This window comes from Copidosoma floridanum, unplaced genomic scaffold, assembly GCF_036245765.1.
Source record: "Copidosoma floridanum isolate Cflo_tuat_1 unplaced genomic scaffold, Cflo_Japanese_pri ptg000009l, whole genome shotgun sequence".
Lineage (NCBI taxonomy): Eukaryota > Metazoa > Arthropoda > Insecta > Hymenoptera > Encyrtidae > Copidosoma > Copidosoma floridanum.
Genome location: NW_028321886.1, coordinates 1,434,242 through 1,454,225, shown reverse-complemented (window position 1 = coordinate 1,454,225; position 19,984 = coordinate 1,434,242). Strand labels below are relative to the sequence as shown.

Here is a 19,984-nt window from a genome sequence, read left to right as displayed (position 1 = left end):
CGCGTACGAGAGGGCCGCCATGGTCGGGCGCCACCACCCACTCGGCTCCCCTTCCTGCCCTACGCGCGCGCGCGACGAACCAAACGCCGGCACGTGCCGATCAATGGCGCCTCTCTCGCTATTGGCCAAGGCACCTCCTCCACCACCATCCTATACCTACACGCCAACACCACCTTCTTCGCCACTTCACACACAATACAGTATAGCCTCGGTGGGCGAAGAAGAAGAAGGCTGTTCTTACAGGGCGCATTGATTGCCGACAAACCTCTCCCTCCCCTACCAACGTACGTGCCCAAGGATATCCCCCTCTCCTCTCCCGGCGAAGATTGAAAATCAAGCCCGCTCCATCTCCGCGTGCGTGTGTGCGCCGCAATAATAAGATTCTTTTGGCTTTGTTTTGCGCAAGTATGCGGTGTTAATAATATGTACTCGTTACCCGAGCGGACAAACGTATACAACCACGAGAACGATAACTGATCCGCGATAGGGGCTGGCCAAACTGAATCCACTGCTCGTTAACTGCCATCCGTGAACCGTCCATGGGTATACGTGACTCGCACTCAAGACAATAGATGTATACGCCCCCGATCCCGCAACTCTGAATTGCATATGTTTCCTTTCGTGTATGTATGTACATGTATGTTATACGCCCTCCCTACTATAAATGTAGCCCGGCCCGAGGCCCATCACCTATCATGTGTATATATATATACCTCTCAAAATCGAGCAGGCCCTATATAATAATAATAATAACATATTATCGTAAGTATGTACAGGCTACCGTGTTATAATACATACTGGTAAATACGATAATCTCTCTATACAGCCGCGTCGCGTCTATTCCGAGGTTAATCTATACTTACTCGCACAATCAAACTATACACTCGCATACAAAACAGAGACATACATCGTATCATCATCATCACGTGACACGCTTCAAGTATAATATATAATGTAACGTATTGAAGCTTAAGTGTGTGCCGCCGTTGAGGAAAAAAGGATGTCTATGGGGGGGGGAGGGGGGGGGGTTGGTAACGGTATATGAAGTATATACGAAGTGGAGGAGAGCGGACGAGTATTGGTATTGTCTCAGGCAGGGGCTGGCTCGGGGGCTCGCTCCAACTACGGCTCCTCCTTGCCGGGTGGCAACTGGTGCCCGATCCCGGGGTGCAGGTGGTGAGCCGCGGCGGCAGCGGCGGCGGCAGCGGCCACGGTGCTCGAGCCCGAGGGGTGGTGGTGGTGGTGGTGGTGGTGGTCGACGTGGGGCCGTCGGGAGAGACCGAGGAGGGGCGGCAGGAGGGGCAGAGGCAGGGGTGGGAAGTGGAAGCCGGCGGCGAGGCCGCCGAGGAGGGCCGAGGCCGTGGTGTGCTCCTGGGCCTTGCGGCGCAGCTCCGCCAGGCTGGTGCTCCGGTGGAGCTCGGTTATGCCGCAGGTGCTGTTGGCCGCGCTGCTGACGATGGACTTGTTGGTGCAGCAGCCGCAGAGGCCGCTCGTGCAACCGGCCCAGCCGGCCGGCGACCAGGAGAGCATGTCCTGGAGGCTGGTCGGGGCCGCGCTTGGGACAACGCGGCCCGAGTCGGTTGCCGTGCCGCTGCTCCAGAGGGACGGGGCCGCCGAGGCGAGGGAGCTCGGGGAGCTCACTTGGAGCTTCGCGCCGAAGAGCGGGGGCGAGAACTGGGCGGCCAGGTGCGGGGAGAAGAAGAGGGACGTCGCCGCCTCCACTGGACGGAAGCCCCCTGTGCCACTCGGTGCGCTGAAATCAGAGGGAAAAACCAAGCGGCAGGGCATTAGTATATACATTTATAACAAGATGCTCCTTCTTCTTCGTTATTTCGTCCCTCTCTATTTCAAATATAATTCTTGCAGAATTGCTAGAAATTTTTTTCCCCCGACTCGCGTATTTTGGCCATTCAAGCAAACCCGATTCCAAAGTTGACGATAAAAACCATTGTCGCGCCTCCGCGTGAAAGGTACAAAAATCGTGTATAACGTACCCGTCAGCGCGCGACAAACAGACAAACAGTTCAAGACCCGGACGCGGGAACAAAGGAAAGTGCGGGGAGGCCTCCAGCCCCCTAACTCAAATGACACTCCATTAAAGTCCCGATGAAAAATTCAATGCCACGACGGTCGCGGTGGCACTTTTTCCCCCTTGAAGGTAGCTTTGCGTGTGAGGGGCACACGAATGGTGTACGTATAATAGTCGTCGCGCCGCGGGGAAGGACACGAGCCGAGGAACAAGCCAAGAGGAAAGATCCAGCATCCAGATAAGAGAGAGAGAGACACGATATATGTAGAGGTGACTCCTGAATAAGCCATGAGGGAAGCGCGTGTGCATTTAACCAGCGGACCGAAAGGAAAGAAAAAAATATCTTTGTATATACGCGTAAAAGGTGTGGAAGGGGGGGTGGTTTTTAAATAAATTACGCGCGGGTCGGAAAAGTAAATGGCGCGCGGATCCGGAGCTGCGAAAGCGGTGGTCTCACCTCTCGGCGGGTGGTCCCCCGGCCTGGAGCTGCTCGGCGACCGTCGTCAGTCTCCGCTCGGTTGTCAGCGTCTGCTGCTGAGGCGTGGGGGTGGGTGTGGGCGTCAGCTGGAGCGGCTGGGGCGAGGCCGAGGAGCCGGGCGTGGGTCCGTGGCCCGTCGGCCGGGGACTGACCGAGGCCGACGTGGTGCTCGGGCTCCGGGAGCCACTGAGGCCCTCCTGGCCCGACGAGCCCACCGGGCCGTCCTCGTTATTGTTGTTCAAACTTGAGTCTTGGGGATTGTTGGCACTGCAGGCTAGCGAGGGGTTGTTGGGCTCGGAGGTGGGGCCCTCGCGCTTACGCTGCTCCTCCTTCAGTCGCTCGCTTTTTCGCCACTTGGCTCGCCGGTTCTGGAACCATACCTGCAACATGGGAAACACAGTTTTTTTTTTTTTTTTTTTTTTTTCTTTTTTTTTTTTAGTAGTTTGTTTTTATGTGCATTCAATTGCAAGGAGTGTTAATAATGTTTCACCACAATTTTCAACGTCAATTCTTTAAAACATTTTACACCGTTGTCAATATCTTAACAAACATTCAATTATGATGCACTAATTTTTTTTTTTTTTTTTTTTTTTTTTTTTTTTTTTTTTTTTTTTTTTTTTTTTTTTTTTTACATCGATGACAGCGTTTATGACGTACTGATCAATGTATAGGACTTTCACATGAATGAATAGTGATCCATATCTTATTCAAATTTACAAATACATTCGTAACATTGTACACTCCACTTCTGCCACTTGTTCAACCCTCTGTTGCATAAATTTTGATGCGGTCACTTGAGAGCTCTTAAAAAAGTGTTGACTTTCAGCTGTCTAATAAAATAAAGGCATTTTTCAAGCATAAAACTAAACTTTTGTATTTAAGACATACTTTTCAGCAGAGTATCATATACTTACATTTCCCAAAAAATGTAATTATGATACGTACTTTCATATAATATTGTCATTTTTATACGTTAATTTTTATATTATATTTGACTGGTTTGTATTTAAAGAGCAAGTTTTCACTGACTTTTTATTTAAAAAAGCACATACGGAAATGGTTAAAAAAAGAGTACAAGATATTTATATGTGTAGTAGTTGAATGAAAAAGTAATATTTTTGTACGATTCCGTTGAAAAATTTAGACACGAGTTGAAAATAGGACGAAAAATTTTTTAGAAAACCCACACAGAAGATAAGAAAAAAAAAAAAGGCAATTAAAAATCACGAAAGCCCAGATAGTATATTAACCAGAGTAGTAGAGCTACGCAAAACAAAGCATTCATTACCGGCACTTCTTTTTGACGGGTTCATCAGAGAGAACAGAGGGAAAAGGTCGCGCATGCTTAATGGGCCGAGCAAAGACTCACTCGAGTAGGTAGTTGTTCGGTGCATAACGTGCCTAACATGACATAATCTCGGCTAAAATAGAGTTTAATTAAAGTTTCCTCGGCTCTTCCACACGTTTTCTCTCTCTCTCTCCCCTTATATTGTGAGTAGGTATTCTTCTCGTGTCTGATGCTCGAGTCGAGTGTCAAGGAGCTGCCGCGAGCGATACTCACTGTGTGTACGTATTATGCACAGTTACCGTACGTGCACTGTGCAGTACGTACCTTTTACGTGTATGTGTGTGTGTGTGTAACCCAGTGTGTGGCCAAGTGGCAAAAAATTGAAGGAAAAAAACGTGCTCGAAACATACCATATAAAAAAAAATGAAACGCTATTCTTAACTGTGATTAATGTAGCGAGCATCGACGTAATGAGTTCGCAGAAATTAATTGTTCGTGGAAATTAATTATTAAGTGGATGTGTCAAGGGCTTTCGGACGTACATTTACTGTACGCAGGAAGATTTTATTAATACGTTCGTTTGTTTCTCAGTTTTGATTCGGGGGAATTAATGATAACGAATATTGGAGAGACTTTTTTTTTTTTTTTTTAATCATGTTTAACATTTTTACTCGTTATAATTATCTACGTGATACAATATTGTATTTTTGTAAACAATAATAATTCGGACTTAACTTGAATTAGGTGAAGCTCAAAAGATTAGTTTATTTGTTAAGTCAGCACTTGTATACAATTGTTTCCACTGCACTAATAAAAAAAAAAAAAAAAAAAAAAAAAAACTGATACAAATATTCTTTTTACGAGGCAAAGTATCATGCTCGAGAGTTAAGGAAGAGGGAAAATGTTGCCTAAAATGCCCTCGTCGTCTTACGGAATTGAATTTCCCGACCTCTTGAATTCGAGGCAGACTCGAGCCGGGCGCGCCTACGTACAAGGTACTGCTTGACTTTTATTGAACTTTATTTGCGGCCGTACTTCTTGCCTACACGAGGAGTAATTCGATACGCGAAATCGCCGAGACAGTTACAAATGTTATTGAAATAATTTCGCTCGCAAACAAATTTAATTCCGAGTGTAAACTCTTCGGTACGTATACGTCCGAGTAAAATTGGCTGCAACGCGAATGTTCCTCATTGTAAACTGTGAAAAAAAAAAAAAAAATTTAAGCGAATATGCAATCATACTAATAATAAAAAGCAGCTCCAACTATTTTTATTCACTCGAACAATTGACTTTCCTACTGTTATTTAATAAATATATTAAATTAATTAGCAGCAGGCAACTAATTTTTCTAGGTATAAACAACTAATTTACTTATTCTCATTAAATAAATGGTTATCGTAAAAATAAGTAAAACAAAAAAGAACCAACCGAAACCTAACAATTTCTTAGAGCCAATAAACCAATTTATATTTTTATCACTGTCATTAAAACTTTTCCCCATCAGATTTCTTGTTTACTAAATTGAAAAAAAAAGTTTCATTTGGATAAAATAAATATTCATTAAAATCAAAAAATATGAATTTAAATAAAAATAGTAATTTCTTCAAACGCACAAAGTAGCTACATGACATGGAGAAAAGCACGAGTTGAGAGAGATGGGGGGGGGGGGGGGAAAGAGAGTTTGAGAGGGAATCGTACAATGTGCCTCTGTTATATAATACGTATACGTTTGAAAAGTTTCTCCGGAGGCTCAGCAAATGGTTTAATAAAATAAATAAGACGAGCCCCGTCTTTCCACCCTTACCTCTTACAGCGGCTGACCCGGAGGGGGCTGCACAGCTCGCTGGCGCTGTCTTATAAGACGAGAGATGACGGCTCGGAAAATGAAAGGCGAAAAGAATAAGTCGGATATGAAAAGGAGGAGGAGGAGGAGAAACGACAGAGAGGTAGAAAAGAGGGAGTCTATATATATATGTACTTACTTAGCCCGTGGTGCAGTATATATAGCTTTCGAGTGGAGCGCGCGCGCGCCAGTACTGCCGCCAGACGGCCAGATATAATAATATATATCCTAAGGGTTGCCAGGACGAGTAATAGCTGGGAACAAAGCCGCGATTCCCCCGAGATCTCTCTCTCTCCACCCCCGCCCATCTGTGGAACGTTGAATTTTAACCCCACTTCTACTCCTCCATCCACCCCCGACGCTACATGTACTTATCCATCTTGCCTCTCCTGCTACATGGACTTACGTACATAAGCGAGCTTCCTACTTTTTTTTTTTTTTTTTTTCCCCATTCGAGATGCGAATTTAATCCGAAACATGTTTAAAGCCGTTCGGCCCTTGCTCGCTCGGTGGCCGTCGAAATATCTTTAAATTCTACACGCGAGAGGGGGTCTCGGGCCTTGAAGAAAATCACGATGCCATTTGTCTTGCGGCCCGACTTATGGTGTCAGCGTCAATAAATAATAATGTGTTTCTTCATCTTCCGAACGGGATTACTCCAACTGGCTTATTTTATTTCATTTTTTATTTTATTTTTTTCTTCTTCTTCTTTCCCACCAAGTATAAGTTAATGGACAAAAGAAGCCTTCGATAGAGTTTACTTTTTTTAACGTTTTTTCATTGTAGGACTGTTGAGTATATACATTTTTTTAAAAATGTTTGACTTAAAATTTGATTAAAGCTTTTAACTTTAATTTTAATTTTAAATACTAAAAAAAATACTTATATACTGGTGATGGGTGTTTGTCAACGAAGATTTTTTTCATTTGTTATTGTTTTTTCTTTTTTTTTCTTTTTACAAATGTCAAAAAAAAAAAAAAAAAAAAAACGCACAGTTGTTGGGTCTCGAACTCGTTCCTGGCAAAGCCACGTCGAGGTGACCTCAGGTGCAACCAACTGCACCCCAACCGTACTTGAGTTAGAGGTCAACAAAAAGATTACATACCTTAGATCTTATTTTTGTTCATACTTGTATTCAAATTAGAAAAGAGTAAATGTCACTTTACTAGACTGGATTCTTTTTCCTTCTTTCTCGTTAAACAAGTGAATCGACAGAAGTAAATTTCTTTTGTAGAGTTTACATTTTCAACGTTTTGATACAGTAGAGTTGTTAAAAAAATTGTATAAATTGGTTTTTATAAATTTGAATGGACAATGGCTTTTTCTTATTTTTCTCAAGACGTAAATGCGCAAAATTTTTTTGACTCCCGATTGATGGTATCGTACACGAAATTTCTTTAGCATTTCGGCCAATATACTCGGCAGCGGCAACTTTGACACTTTATACGCAAAATCCTCCCCAAGAGTATATGTTATATGTAATGCACACCACCAAAAAACAGATTAAATTTCGAGGAACTGCACCAATTTCATAACCGCGCCTCTCCCACCTCCCGCGCTAATTGAGAAATGCAATTAAGCTGCTAAGGGCTAACGCAGTAAGGTACAACGTACCCTTTTCAGATTCAACTCTTATACTTGTCTCTTTGGCATCGGTGTATAGATTCTCCTCTGGCAACCACAGGATGTTGAAAAAACATTTCCGACTGACAATTTGAGTCGAAAAAAAAGGCACTCCATTACCTAAAGAATCGAAAGTTACACTTGTAGGTACATCCATACGCGGGTAGCGCACGCGAAACGTGATTTAAGCAAATTGCGCTCGAGTGGAGGAGAAAGAGAGAGAGTTACGGGGAGGGAAAAAAAAGCCGTCAGCTGACGTATACATACATATTCGAGTTGCAGCAGAACGTGCCCTTCTCTCCCTTGCGAGGAGCTTCTAATTGGAGAGTGGGTACGTACAAAGAAGTCGGAGAGCCGGAGACGAGAGCGCAGCTTGAAGGACAAGACGTCTACCGGGTGTAGGTTGAGCGCGTGGGTATGTGCATCGGAGGGGTCGGGGTTGGAGTGCCTTGTGTGAACAGCTATATATACCGTACTGTAAACGCGCCTATTTGTCCGTTATATACCGGATTCCCTTTGTCTCCGTTGCATACACATATACATCTCTAGTTAATGAAACAATGAGTCTGCGCCGTAATTGTACACTCGTCAGGCAGAAAATTGTGTAGATTGTGTACATTTACCGCGGGCGGTAGTGCTCAACATCGGGGTGGTCCGGAGTCTGTAGTCCTCTGGTCAAACGGAGCCTCTTTACGGTACATATATGCATGGTGCAGTGAATTTTATCTAAAATGACGATTAACTCGATAGAAAACAAAAACATTTTATTTCAAGTGCCATAGTACACCTCGTTGCATTTCCTTCCATTTTTCATTGGACGCCCAACAAGATTGACCGCGGTATTTTCCAGTCCCGAAACGGTAGGCGGAACGGCTTGAAAATTGCGTGATGCGATAGAAAAACAAAAAATGATGAAAAAAAAAAAAAAAAATAGCCCGCCAGGGACATCGAGGTGCGCGTATGAAAGCAAAGGCACCGCGAGGGGGTGCGTTCGAAGAGAGATGAGCCGATGCGCGTTGCGCGAGTGAAATTTGATTTGGCTATTAAGCGCGTGGAAGTTGGGGGAGGGGCTCATCACGAAAGGGACGCGTAAAAGCAACACGGTAATCGCATTGCGCATGAGTGACTAATTCTCGTTAAAATGGTTAATAGACACCAATGGGAGGACATGTGTGTGATACTCTGATGGTATTTCTCGTTTTTTTCCTACCTTCTCTTTTTTTCCAGTTTTCCGTTGTTCGACATCTGGAGCTCGTGATTTTTCATCCAATCTTTTTTTTTTATTGGGTAAAAAAAAAAGAAAAGAAAAAATTCGAAGCTCGTATCGACCGCGCGTACTTTGGGATAGTATCGAGAGCAAAAGCTGAAACGTGACATGGATCAGTTTATAACTTTTGAGGGGCAAAATTTGTACCTCGCGATGAAGACCGGAATTAAATTTGTTGAAAGTTTTCGGGTCTAATCCAGCAGTTTAAATGTATGATGAGTATCCTTCTAATACGATTTAAAATACCTACGGAGCTAGGTATTTCGAAATTTAAATTTAAATTTGATAGTCATGATTCCACTCCTTGGCAAAACGTAATTCAAGCTGTCTCTAATTTTTTTAAGTGTAACTTCACACACCCCATTTCGGCTTGAATCGGTGGGGCAAGATAAAAAAAAATCACGCAGAGATTACTTTAGGTTGTGCTGTACATGATTATACTGTTTCAACAACTTGTTTGATTGTCACAAGGTGAATGTGTTGCTAACTAATTAAGCAAAGCAATTTAACAAACGACTTAAATGATGGTGGGTTATGGTTAAGTATATCTTAAAAATTTTACTGGACCCAAGTATTTTATAAAAAAAGAAATGTGTATATTTCAAATAATCCCTAGTTCATTAAAATACAACTTGATGTTTTTATTTTTCCAAGATTCTCTTTTCAGGGAAGGAAAGATTAATTGTTACTTTTGCACGAGACGCGACATTGGGCTCGGCAAATTGCACACCCAAAAGCCATTCGGCAAGTGCAGGCGTCACACGTGACGTGTAGTTGTTTACCGTATCCCGTGACACTTTTAATAGGCCACGTGCGGCAACTGCACCCTCAACGCGCACACGTGAGGTACACATACCCAGGGGACACGAGTACAAGCGACAACACAATCACATCGCATGCAAAGTGCATACGTATAGGTAGATGGATCATATGGGCTTCGAATACCGCTCTTGAAGGACATGTTTACTCGACGACGACTTTGTTAATTTTTCAACCATGTGAAACGGTTTTTTTTTTTCTTAGATTAAACGCAACGACGAGATAATTTTTCAACTACAACATTCTAGCGTATGGTGAGACAAAAAGTACCCCAAATCACCAGACTTGGTACATCTTGTGTTACAACCCTATTTTCCTATAGAAATATAATGCATTCGTTTGTTCTACGAAATATTTTTTCTAGTAAAAACTTTGTAATAAACTTTACTTGCCCAAGATATTCTGTACAATAGTTGTGATGGTAAAAAAGCTTTTAGCACGTTTCAAAGTCTACAGAAACAATCGTACCCCAGTCGAGGCCAATCGTAACATTCAGTTTCAAGCGAATCACCGTTTCGTAATCCTCGTAATGACAAAAATCCAAGGAGGAACACTCTCGTTTCTCGAAAAACAATCGGGGGCCCCAATTACCTAATCGCCCCCGTTGAAAAATTCAGAGCACGAAACTCGCGAAAAAGGGGGTCGCTGAAGAGAGAGAGACGGAATAAGAATTTGATTTGGATTTGCGCCGCGAAAAAGGGCACGAGAGCGAGGAAAGAGGCAACAACGGGGGGGGGGGGGTAGGAATGGGCAACAATCTGGCGAATTACCGGCTTAGCTCGTCAGAAGATTACGCCAGGTCGAGGGTGTCAGCGAGACCCTCGGGGCCGCCGTGCTCTTGGGTGTGCAGTGCTACATACGCCATCTCGTTCTCACGCTCTCGGCCCCAACACCACCGCGAGCCTCCTGTTCATTATTATCATTATTATTATTTTTTCTCCTCTGCTTTTCCTTCCTTCTGTTCTCCACACATGTGCCCGTACCCACTTTTTTCCCCCCTTTCCTCCCACCGATGTGCTTCGCGGCTACTTCGACTTTTCCCCGACGGTGGGATTACCTACACCCCGGAATGGGATATAAATGACGTTTATGGACTTTGGATGTGTCAATTTTGCATCTTTATCGATGCGTTTGCTCATGCGCCACGTCGCGCGCTGCTTCTTCAACCAATGTTGCAACAATATAAAATCGTGGGGGGGGGGAATTTTACCTGCACCCTCGCCTCCGTCAGATTGATTTTCATCGCTAGGTCCTCCCTCGTAAAAACGTCCGGGTAGTGGGTCTGAGCGAAGGCCGACTCGAGCTCTTCCAGTTGCTGGAGCGTGAAGGTCGTCCGGTTTCTCCGCTGTTTCCTCCTGACGAACGAGTCCTCGCCCACGCCGTGGAGTGCCGGGTGGTAGGCGGAGTAGCTGGCGTCTGAAATTCAACGATCGACCCATTAACAAAACATTTGCAACCTTTGTATCGCTAATTTACGTGACACATGCACACGTTACTATGCCAGCTCGAGGTCTAAGGACGTTGGGCTTCACGTGCTCTGTATGAGAGCCATTGGTGCGAATCTCAAATCTGTGCAGTGCCACCGTGAGAGATTGAACAGTAGTAATGCTTTATACTCTCTAATTGACAATACTAAACGGTACACAAATATAGTAGTTCGGGTGCCATGTACATTACGGGTGGAATGTACCCTACAAAGCACTTTTTTACTACTCTTTAACGTGTTATGAAATTCTTTTTGATGTAGTGTACACTGACTGTACGGTATATTTTTGCAATGAAATGCGCATCGTACGTGTAATACAAAGACAAGTTCATGTCGAAGTCAGTGTCAACGTAAATTAACGCAAACAGTATAATTTTTTACACTTACGAGAGTGCGTGAAAATGTATTATCAACGAGGAGCCAGAATTGTTTCCTATCTGATGTACTCAAAAATAATAAAATAATACATTTTTTATTGCGTTTACGAGAAGCTCGTGGTTTTGGATCATCTTGCCGACGAAATTTTCATTTCAGCACTAAACAAAATCATCAACTACTTTTGGGACTGTCACATCTCGCTATTGTCAATTATCTCAAGTTTAAATTATCGAATGAAAAATAGCGTTTTGAAAGAAAAAAAATAAAATTAAATTAAATAACAGGGATTTTTCATTCTACATTGGACCGTTTCTCTCACATCGAAAGGGGTTGAGGTGGTAGTAATCGAATTCCCGGTCGATCGTCTGTCACCCGCACGTGAAATTGATCTACGCGCAGCCACGGTGGGAGGCAACGACAACGCGCTACTCGACACTTCCAAATGACATAATTGCACAGTGACACCGTTGGTAACGCGATAACTAGAGATTTCGAGCGTACGCCGCACGTATTGCAGTGCAGTGTCGACTTGACTCATCACTTTGCAAGCTATGTTTAAGTAGACAACTTGAGCATTTCCCTACGAGTACGTGATGCTCGATATTGTTAACTTTTATGTTTTTTAGCACAAAAGCATTACTTTTTAACAACATGTAACATGATTTTCTCCACAAGTGTGAACTATTTTCTTTCAAAGGAAAGGCACTGTTTTTCGATATTTCATGCGCAAAGGTTTTAACCCTGAATGCGTTTTCTTGTATTGCTGAGCAAATGCACATGCATGGGAAGTGGTCACCAGTGAAATCGTGCACTCCGTGCAGCCACGAGACCCCGAATTGTCGACCCTCTCTGTGCGCGAAATCCAATTATTTATGCCCTGCACAAAGTGTTTAGAATTTTCTTAGTGCACTCGCTTTGAAAATATCTTACGCGTTTTTTTGCACAACAAGGGTCGAAGCAGTGTATCGTACCGATTAGTGGGTGCATGAAAATTTGCACAACAGTATATATACGCGAGGAAGAAATTGCAAAAAAGTCACGATCGGAGCCCCAACAACGCTACTCTGAGCCCCCGCAACGGTCGATAAAACGTGAAAAATTGAAAAAATACGATTTTTGCGTTCACTCCCCGTTGAATTAATATTGCAAAACGTGCCAGGGCCATCAAACACTCGGGTGATGGCGTATACATATAGGTAGAAAAGAGAGCAAGAGGAGGTGGGGCGGGCCATACAGGATGGAGCGCGGGCGCGCTCGTTAATGATGCAGGCCAATCAGCGCAATTAATTACCACAGGGCTCCCAGCTTCCCTCTCTCTTTTTCTCTCGGCTTAGCGAAAAACACAAATTAATTTCCTTGGCTCATGAAAATTAACGCGTGGCCGCAATGTACGCGTGCGGTGGCCGATGTGGGAATGAGCCTTCGCGGACTTTTGGTCGAGTTGTACGTTTATTTGCGTTTGGTTGTGATTTTTACCGCCACCAATGACAAATTATGAATGCGAAATCATTCGATTGGAACTGAAACTCATGGCAAAAAGATGAAGAAAAAATGCACAGGCACCAAGGGCTGAGTTTTTTTTTTTTTTTTTTTTTTTTTTCAATTGGAAAGAAAAAAATCAAAGGAAATCTTTATTGCCTTCGAAAAAAGGTACAGTTTGACGGGGAATGAAAAAAAGAAAAAAAACGTAAACCTGCACGGGCACAAACCTTTCGAGCCCATGAAAACAAACGGACCGACCCACCGCTATGTATAGATTAAGTAACGAAGCTCTCAATCGCCGTGCACAGAAATCGAAAAAAAAGGAAAAAGGAAAAAGGAAAAAAAAAACCTGTTGGGGCGTGGGCGAGGAAAACTCGAGGTAGCACCCGAGCAATTATCGATTGACCGTATCGGAAAACAAAAAGTGTACAGGCTTGGTAGGAAAAGGAGAGACAAGAGGTCGTAAATAAATTTGGCGGCCCCGAAATCCACTCAAGATCTCAGATTAGAGTTCGCGCGGCTATATAGAGTATTAGGGGCCTGCCCTTTTCCATCCCTCATCATCAGAGAACTTGCGCTCTCGGGAGTCTCTCTGATCCAATTTATCTGTAGCCGCACCGGGTGTCCGTACGAATGTGGCTCTCGTACGCATGTACATCACAGTACCAGAGCATATTATATACACGTTTGACGCTATGAAAAAAAAAAAAAATAAAAAAATAAATAAATAAATAAAATTTAATGATTTTTTTATTTTTTTATTCACTATTGCATCACCAGAGGGACACCTATAGGAAACAGTTGAGGAAAACCGGGTTAGCCGTAGCGTATATGTATATCAGCACGCGCGACGAGCTTGCGAGCGTCGGAGGGACACAGCTCGAGGGGAATCTAATGAGAGGGAGAGCGCCGCTAATGAGCATAACGAGGTAGGTAGATATGGTTGGATGTTGAACCGAATTTTCGGATAGGTATACGCGTGTGTATATATGTGAACACGAGGAGTAAGCACATGTGTAACACATAGTGTTGTACGTATAACGGCCAAAGGGAAGAAGAAGGAGAGACATCACTGCGGCGTCCGAAGGGGGAGCTCTGCTGGACCGAGTGAGCCACTTAGCGACTTATCACGTAGTTACCTAATCTGTTTATCCCGACGAGTGGGGGGGGGATGTACGGCGCAGTAACGCGTGTGCATCACGTATGTGTTGTACACCTCCATCACGTCCCCAGGGCCGTCTTCGTCCGACCGGCCTGTACCTATAGCAGTTGTCTGTCTGTGTCTCCGTGTGCCTATACGTCTAAGTCTTTGAAAAATCACGAGTCATTGGGGATACTCACAGCAGACTCGAAAACCTACTTGTCCTCGTGTGGGTGGCCATTATTTTTAACTTGCTATTGCCCGTCTAGTTTTACGTACCCCCTTCTTTTTTCATCCCGAAAGCAAAAAAAAAAAAAAAAAAAAAAAAATCAGGAAACGGGCTAACTGCTTCGAGCACTGATCGAGTCGTTAAAAAATACCCTAAACGACGGATTTTTAGTTTACCCTCAAGGCGTGCGATACATACATCATTTGCAGGATGTATACACCTTGAAAAAACCTTAATTTCCCTCTTTTCTGATTTTTAAGAGGTGGAATTATATTTTCATCTAGTTAATACGTTTTTTTTTTCCTAATTTCCTCAACGAAACTTTGGGTTTGGAAAAAAAAAGTAGGAAATCGAATCGATACGCGCAATGTTGAAAAAGTAACGTTGTACTCACAGGGGTGTGTGGGGGCGAAGGGATACTCGAGGGTAGGTGGTAGCCTCGGGGCCGGCAGACCCGAGGGGCAGTGGTAGCAGAACATCCCTCCAGCCCTCGCGGCCGCCCCCCCGCCGGCCCCGGGCCCTCCGCTTAGCTGTTGATGTTCCTGCTGCTGTGGCCTCTGTTGCTGTTGCTGTGCATGAACCGATCCAATCTGAAACCAAAAGGTGCTTTTGTCAATCTTTTTATCATTTACGTTCACAAATGGTCATCCCAACGGCCGAATCGAATTATAATCCTTTAAGCATTTCACAGGGCTTTTATTTTGAACATCCATTTTATATATAGGCATTCGTTGTCGAAGCAATCAAATAGATCGATACGCGTGTCAACGACAATGACCATTTCAAACTTTTTTTTTTTTTTTTTTTTTTTTTTTTTTCTGATCGAGCAATCAAACATAAAATACACAGTCTGCAGTTACATCCATGTGATGGGCAATATCGCATCACAAGGAAAAAAAAAGGCAACCTTATGTATGACACACATTAAAATCAATTATGACGGTTAATAAAATACCGAGCGGGAAGGAGAAAGGGAGGAGGAGCGGACCAGCAAGTGCGCGCACGTGATGAAGATTAACTGCGATTGTTTTAATCAAATTAAATTCAACGCAGACCCTCACGCACGGATCCACATATATTTACGCCGCTCGACGAATTTAAGCGCTTAATTTGTGTGCTCCGTGTTGGTTCAATTATATGCTAAACCTATAAAAAAAAAAAAAAATCCATCAACCACCAAACCGATCACGAATAAGGAACACCCCGAAAAAATACGTAAGTATTCGTATATATAGTGATGAGCATATATATATATTCGTTTGCGTGGGCTTTGTCATATAGTATTATGTATATACAGGTACACACACTCGTAACAATAATAGAGTGCGCGTTAGTTGGACACTTGTCTCGTCGCTCTCGTATATAGGTATTATGGAACTGTACACGCCAAACTGTAGGAGAGGGTCGCGCGTGGGTGTACGCCCCGACGTTACAATATCCGTATACATATACACACATGGATGATGGCGGTAAGAGCTCAGACTCACAGAGCAACCCCCGAAACGAGTAGATAACACGTCGATCCCCATTAGGTGTAGGGAGTACATATACACACCGTCCCCTCATGTACACTGGCTTCGGTGGTGGGTGGGTGTATACGTAAGGGAGGCGGGATTCTAAACTCGCGTAAATAAGTAACGAGGGTATTGAAGCCATCACTCCTCTCGCTCTGGAACTTAATAAGCCGAGAGTCGTCAATTTGTAATGTGTCGAGACTGCCTGCCTGCGTGTACTACCGACCATCACGTGGCTATACGCTGGGTACACACACGCACGAGCCTTTACGTATAACCCGCATCTCTCTCTGGCCGTATCACACGCGGGGAGTGAGACACACACACAGACTCTGGGGGGGAGGGAGGCTTTGGCTCTCGGCATATGAGAAAGTAGCGGCGGCTTGCGAAGGGACAAATTGAATTTTAGATCGCAAGCGCGCGCGCAGAGTCCGCTCGCTCACGCAGATGATACTAATTGAAATTTGAAATTGATATTAGAGAATTGCTACTGCTATGTATTCTGCTGTTGTTGTTGTTGTTCTCCTCCTTCTTCTCTCGTTTTCTCTATCGCTCGCATAGGTATTCCCTCTGATGTTCGGGTCCATACAGGCTCTCTGTATAAATATGATGATTTTCAACGCATCATCCCACACGGACAGAAATTGTCGCTCTCACGGACAACTCGTGCACGTATCAAATACACATGTATATGTATGACATCATGGACCATCGATTCGTGGGACAGCTCTCTGCTTTCACCCAATGAAAAATAACGTTTTTTCCAATCTATGAACGTTACGTGCAACAACGATTTAAAAAACATTTATCCCTTGACAAGTCATTTTCAATTTTCGAGGTCTTCCTCGATAGATTTACCCAATGAAAAATATACCCGAGAAACGAGAGGAGCAATAAGAACAAAAAAAAAAAACCACACCAGAGATAGAAAGAACCTCGACGACGGTCGGCCCCACAGTGCGATCACGGCAAAAGGAAGACGATCGGATTATAAAGCCCCGAGGCAGATGTTCGATTTGAAACACGAGACACGCGCGCACACGACGCGGTGATGTACATATACACACGTGGAGCCAAAAATCACATTGAATTATTAACAGAGCGGCTATCTTAATCTCCTCTCCCGGCTGCAATGCCTACGAGCTCCGTGTGCTCACCTATACACACAGTCCCTTTCACGTTGTACTGTATAATATTATGTACAATCTTAAAAAATTACGCCGATTTTTGTGTCCGTTGGTGGTGCGGCCCACGCTAAACCAAATCACCACAATCTGTCGAGGGAAGCGCGGACACGCGGCCAAATCGAATCGAAGGCCCGGAAAATTGGCCCCTGCACCGCGTTGATCCTGTTTACCGAAGAAAAGTTACACGCACATATTATAATCCACGGGGCAAACTCCGTAATCGGGGCACACCGGCTAAGCACGCGGGAGAAGCCGCTCCCGAAATTTGATCGATGCACCCCCCCCCCACCCCTATGTACATTATAAATACATAGGCACACGCATCAAAGGGCTCGACCTGCTTGCGGCTGAATTTTCACCCACTCCTCGGGCGTATCCTTTCGTCCGTATATATTTGTATACGCGTGTTTGTGCACACCCGTCTCGTCGTGTATACTCTCTTTGCGTAATAGCCCGAGCCACTTGTGCTCGGGATACAATAACAAGAGCCATATATATACCCATCCCCCCTTATACTCTTATACCATGTGTTCTCATAAAAACCTTATAGTCACGTCGGTGGTGGTGGTCGGCGCGTGCCCGGGGGTTGTCGAATGTGTACGGTGGAGGAAAAAAAAAAAAAAAAAAAAAAAAAAAAAGAAAAGAGTCCAACACTGGCGTCCCGTCGTTCTCTTTATTTCGCGCTCGCGTACCCTTTCGACAGAAGGGACCAAATGGACCGGGACTAATCCGAACGACTTGCGCTCACGTACGTACTCTCACCCCCTTCCCTCGTGGCTGTACTCTTACGTATGTACACACACATGTATAGTTGTTTGCTCGGTGAACGAGACCCTTATACATACATGCATATACATGTTTGCTCAATACACGTGTGTATGTGTAGTACTTGGGCTATTAGGGGTACGTGTATAGAGTGCCAACAACTATCCTGTACTCACGCGCCGCAAAGATAATGCCAGCACACACACACACCGCAGTGTGTTTTCATTTCACCGCTCATCCGATTGCCCCTCCGGTGTAGTACATAAGCATCATGTCGCTCTCATTATTTCTCGACACTTGTTACCGTGCTTACTTGCAACATTGTTGTGGTTTTCACAGTGGTATTACATGGTGTATTGCAGGTGTTGAGAGAGCCTTAATTATATTATCGTAGATTTAATTTTCTTTCAAGGGAGATACCGCTTGGACGGGAGAAATGTTTCTCTGGTGGATTTTTTGTATGGATACACCCCTCACGAGTGAACTATGTGTAATGTGTAAATTGCGCGCATTATATACACTGATGCAAAAATATTGCGATTCAATAAGCTCGATTCGGTTTGATTTGTGAGCCGATTGAGCTCAACGTTGCTGCCACACTGACGTCGATCGAAAGGTCCCTTGCACACAAATATATGCATTTGCGTGTGATAATGTCATACACAGCGATAAAGCTTATAACATTTTTATTATTAACTGGCCGAGGTTTAACAGAAACTTCAAAGTATACACAAACTATGTACCACAAGGTTTTCAACACAAGGGCTTATTGGGTCTAAAAATGGCACCCAGATTGATAATAACGGTATCCCTGCCTATGAATTGACTTTTAATTCAATACAACCCCACACGTCATCGGACTCAAAATATTACTTGACGTATATTTGTTTTTGATTTTTTTTTGCCTCAAAGTATACCATTAAAACTAATATGCAATAAAGAGTGCCATGTTCTCTGTATGCATAGCTCCTCATTTTTAATCGTTCAATTGCCGTGATGGTTGACAGTCACAGTGAAGCACTCGTACTTATAGCATCCATATATATATATATATTGTGTACGGTGTCATCGTGAGGCGCACGTTTAATGTGTATACCGTCTCCCGCTGACGTCAACATTCAATAATTCGACACGCGACGACTATACCACGCAAGTGTATACGTATGGTCCAATAATATCTCTCTCTCATTTCATGGGACGCGATATATATGTACGACGCGTGTATATATTTATATAACCCAGCGTTGCGCGATTCCCCGCAATTAAAACCAATGGCAATACCCATACCTAATGTGGATTGAATTTTTATTTTCATCATCCGCGCGCTGTTGCTTTTATACCGCGGGATTGATGAACGTACGTCAACTAATCCGCAAAAAAAGGGGGGGGGGTTGGAGAGCCCAGATTGTCGTGTAAGAAAACAGCGAAAGAGAGAAGAACAAGTGAAGGGAAAGGGAGGTGGTTGGCGACGGAGGGTCGAAACAAGGGTGTTGGGATGGGTAAGCGAGTTATCGACATCTGTTGGATGAGAAATCGAACGCGAAGAATCGAGTGACGAGCCGTGCAAGCATACATACAACCAAGCCGCCAATTACGGCTATACACGCGCGCTTACCATCACATATATATTAGCGCTTTTCGCTTGATGTCGTACATGCGGCTTGAGAGTACTATGCGTATCCCCATGTACAGTATATATAACTTACACAAGTGCGCGTGTTCGTAAATTTCTTATTAGCCACTTTGTGTACGTATACAATACTTGGAGCTATATTGAGGTCGCCCCGATGAAAATGCTGCCACGGAATAATTGATCGTGTCGTCGGTGCGGATTTTTGTCCTTCGTTCGTCGACCCTCGGCTTGTCGTGTAAGATGTCGTATGGACTTTGCGCTGTTTTATATACGAATGCTTTTGTACGAGATGTCTCTTTTTTTTCGTCAAACTATTTGTTTAAATGCCCTTTTGACAATACGCGAATACGCGATAAATGCCACGTGGTTATGGATACGGCAAAGAGGCGTTGGACACCTCAAAACATGCCAAACTAGGGATAACTTTCAACGTTATCTTGTTAAACCGACCCGAGAGACTCGAGCCAAATAACTTTGTCTCAACCCCCGAGGAAATTCCGCGTTGCAAGCTCGGAAGGCCAATCAATTTTTCGTCCGCGCAAAAACAAACATGCATGCATGGGCACCCGCGAATGAAACATGCACGAGGCCAAAACGAACGAGACCCTGCACGCGCAACGTCATCGCCCATCCCTCGCAAGGTAATTAACTGGGGGGGCCCAAATAATTGATACGCGTATTAGAAACTCGTTGATCCAAAGCTCCCGGAGCTGCACGTTATACCTCGAGGATAATCGAGGCTGAATAAGCGATGCCCTCGTCAGTATTAATTGCCATCACGGAAAATAACTCGCGACGCGATTTCGCTAATTTCCCGGG

General features: G+C 44.0%; 1 protein-coding gene across 1 annotated transcript; it reads right to left on the bottom strand.

Annotated features, from left to right (window-relative positions):
* Positions 1–1,122: 1,122 nt before the first annotated feature.
* Drgx (Dorsal root ganglia homeobox) lies at positions 1,123–14,605 on the bottom strand. The gene is made up of 4 exons (XM_014361793.2): positions 14,461–14,605; positions 10,561–10,766; positions 2,487–2,887; positions 1,123–1,753 (listed from the first exon to the last, which is right to left on the bottom strand). Exons 1-4 carry the CDS (start codon positions 14,543–14,545, stop codon positions 1,123–1,125), a joined length of 1,323 nt encoding a protein of 440 aa, XP_014217279.2. The 5' UTR covers positions 14,546–14,605.
* Positions 14,606–19,984: the final 5,379 nt, after the last annotated feature.

Excerpts from the sequence above, each read along its gene's own strand:
- Drgx (XM_014361793.2), bottom strand. The coding sequence starts at position 14,545 with ATGTTCTGCTACCACTGCCCCTCGGGTCTGCCGGCCCCGAGGCTACCA. Across the intron at positions 10,767-14,460 it reads CTTCGCCCCCACACACCCCT|ACGCCAGCTACTCCGCCTAC; the intron begins GTGAGTACAACG and ends GTTGAATTTCAG. Across the intron at positions 1,754-2,486 it reads GGGGGACCACCCGCCGAGAG|CGCACCGAGTGGCACAGGGG; the intron begins GTGAGACCACCG and ends CTCTGATTTCAG.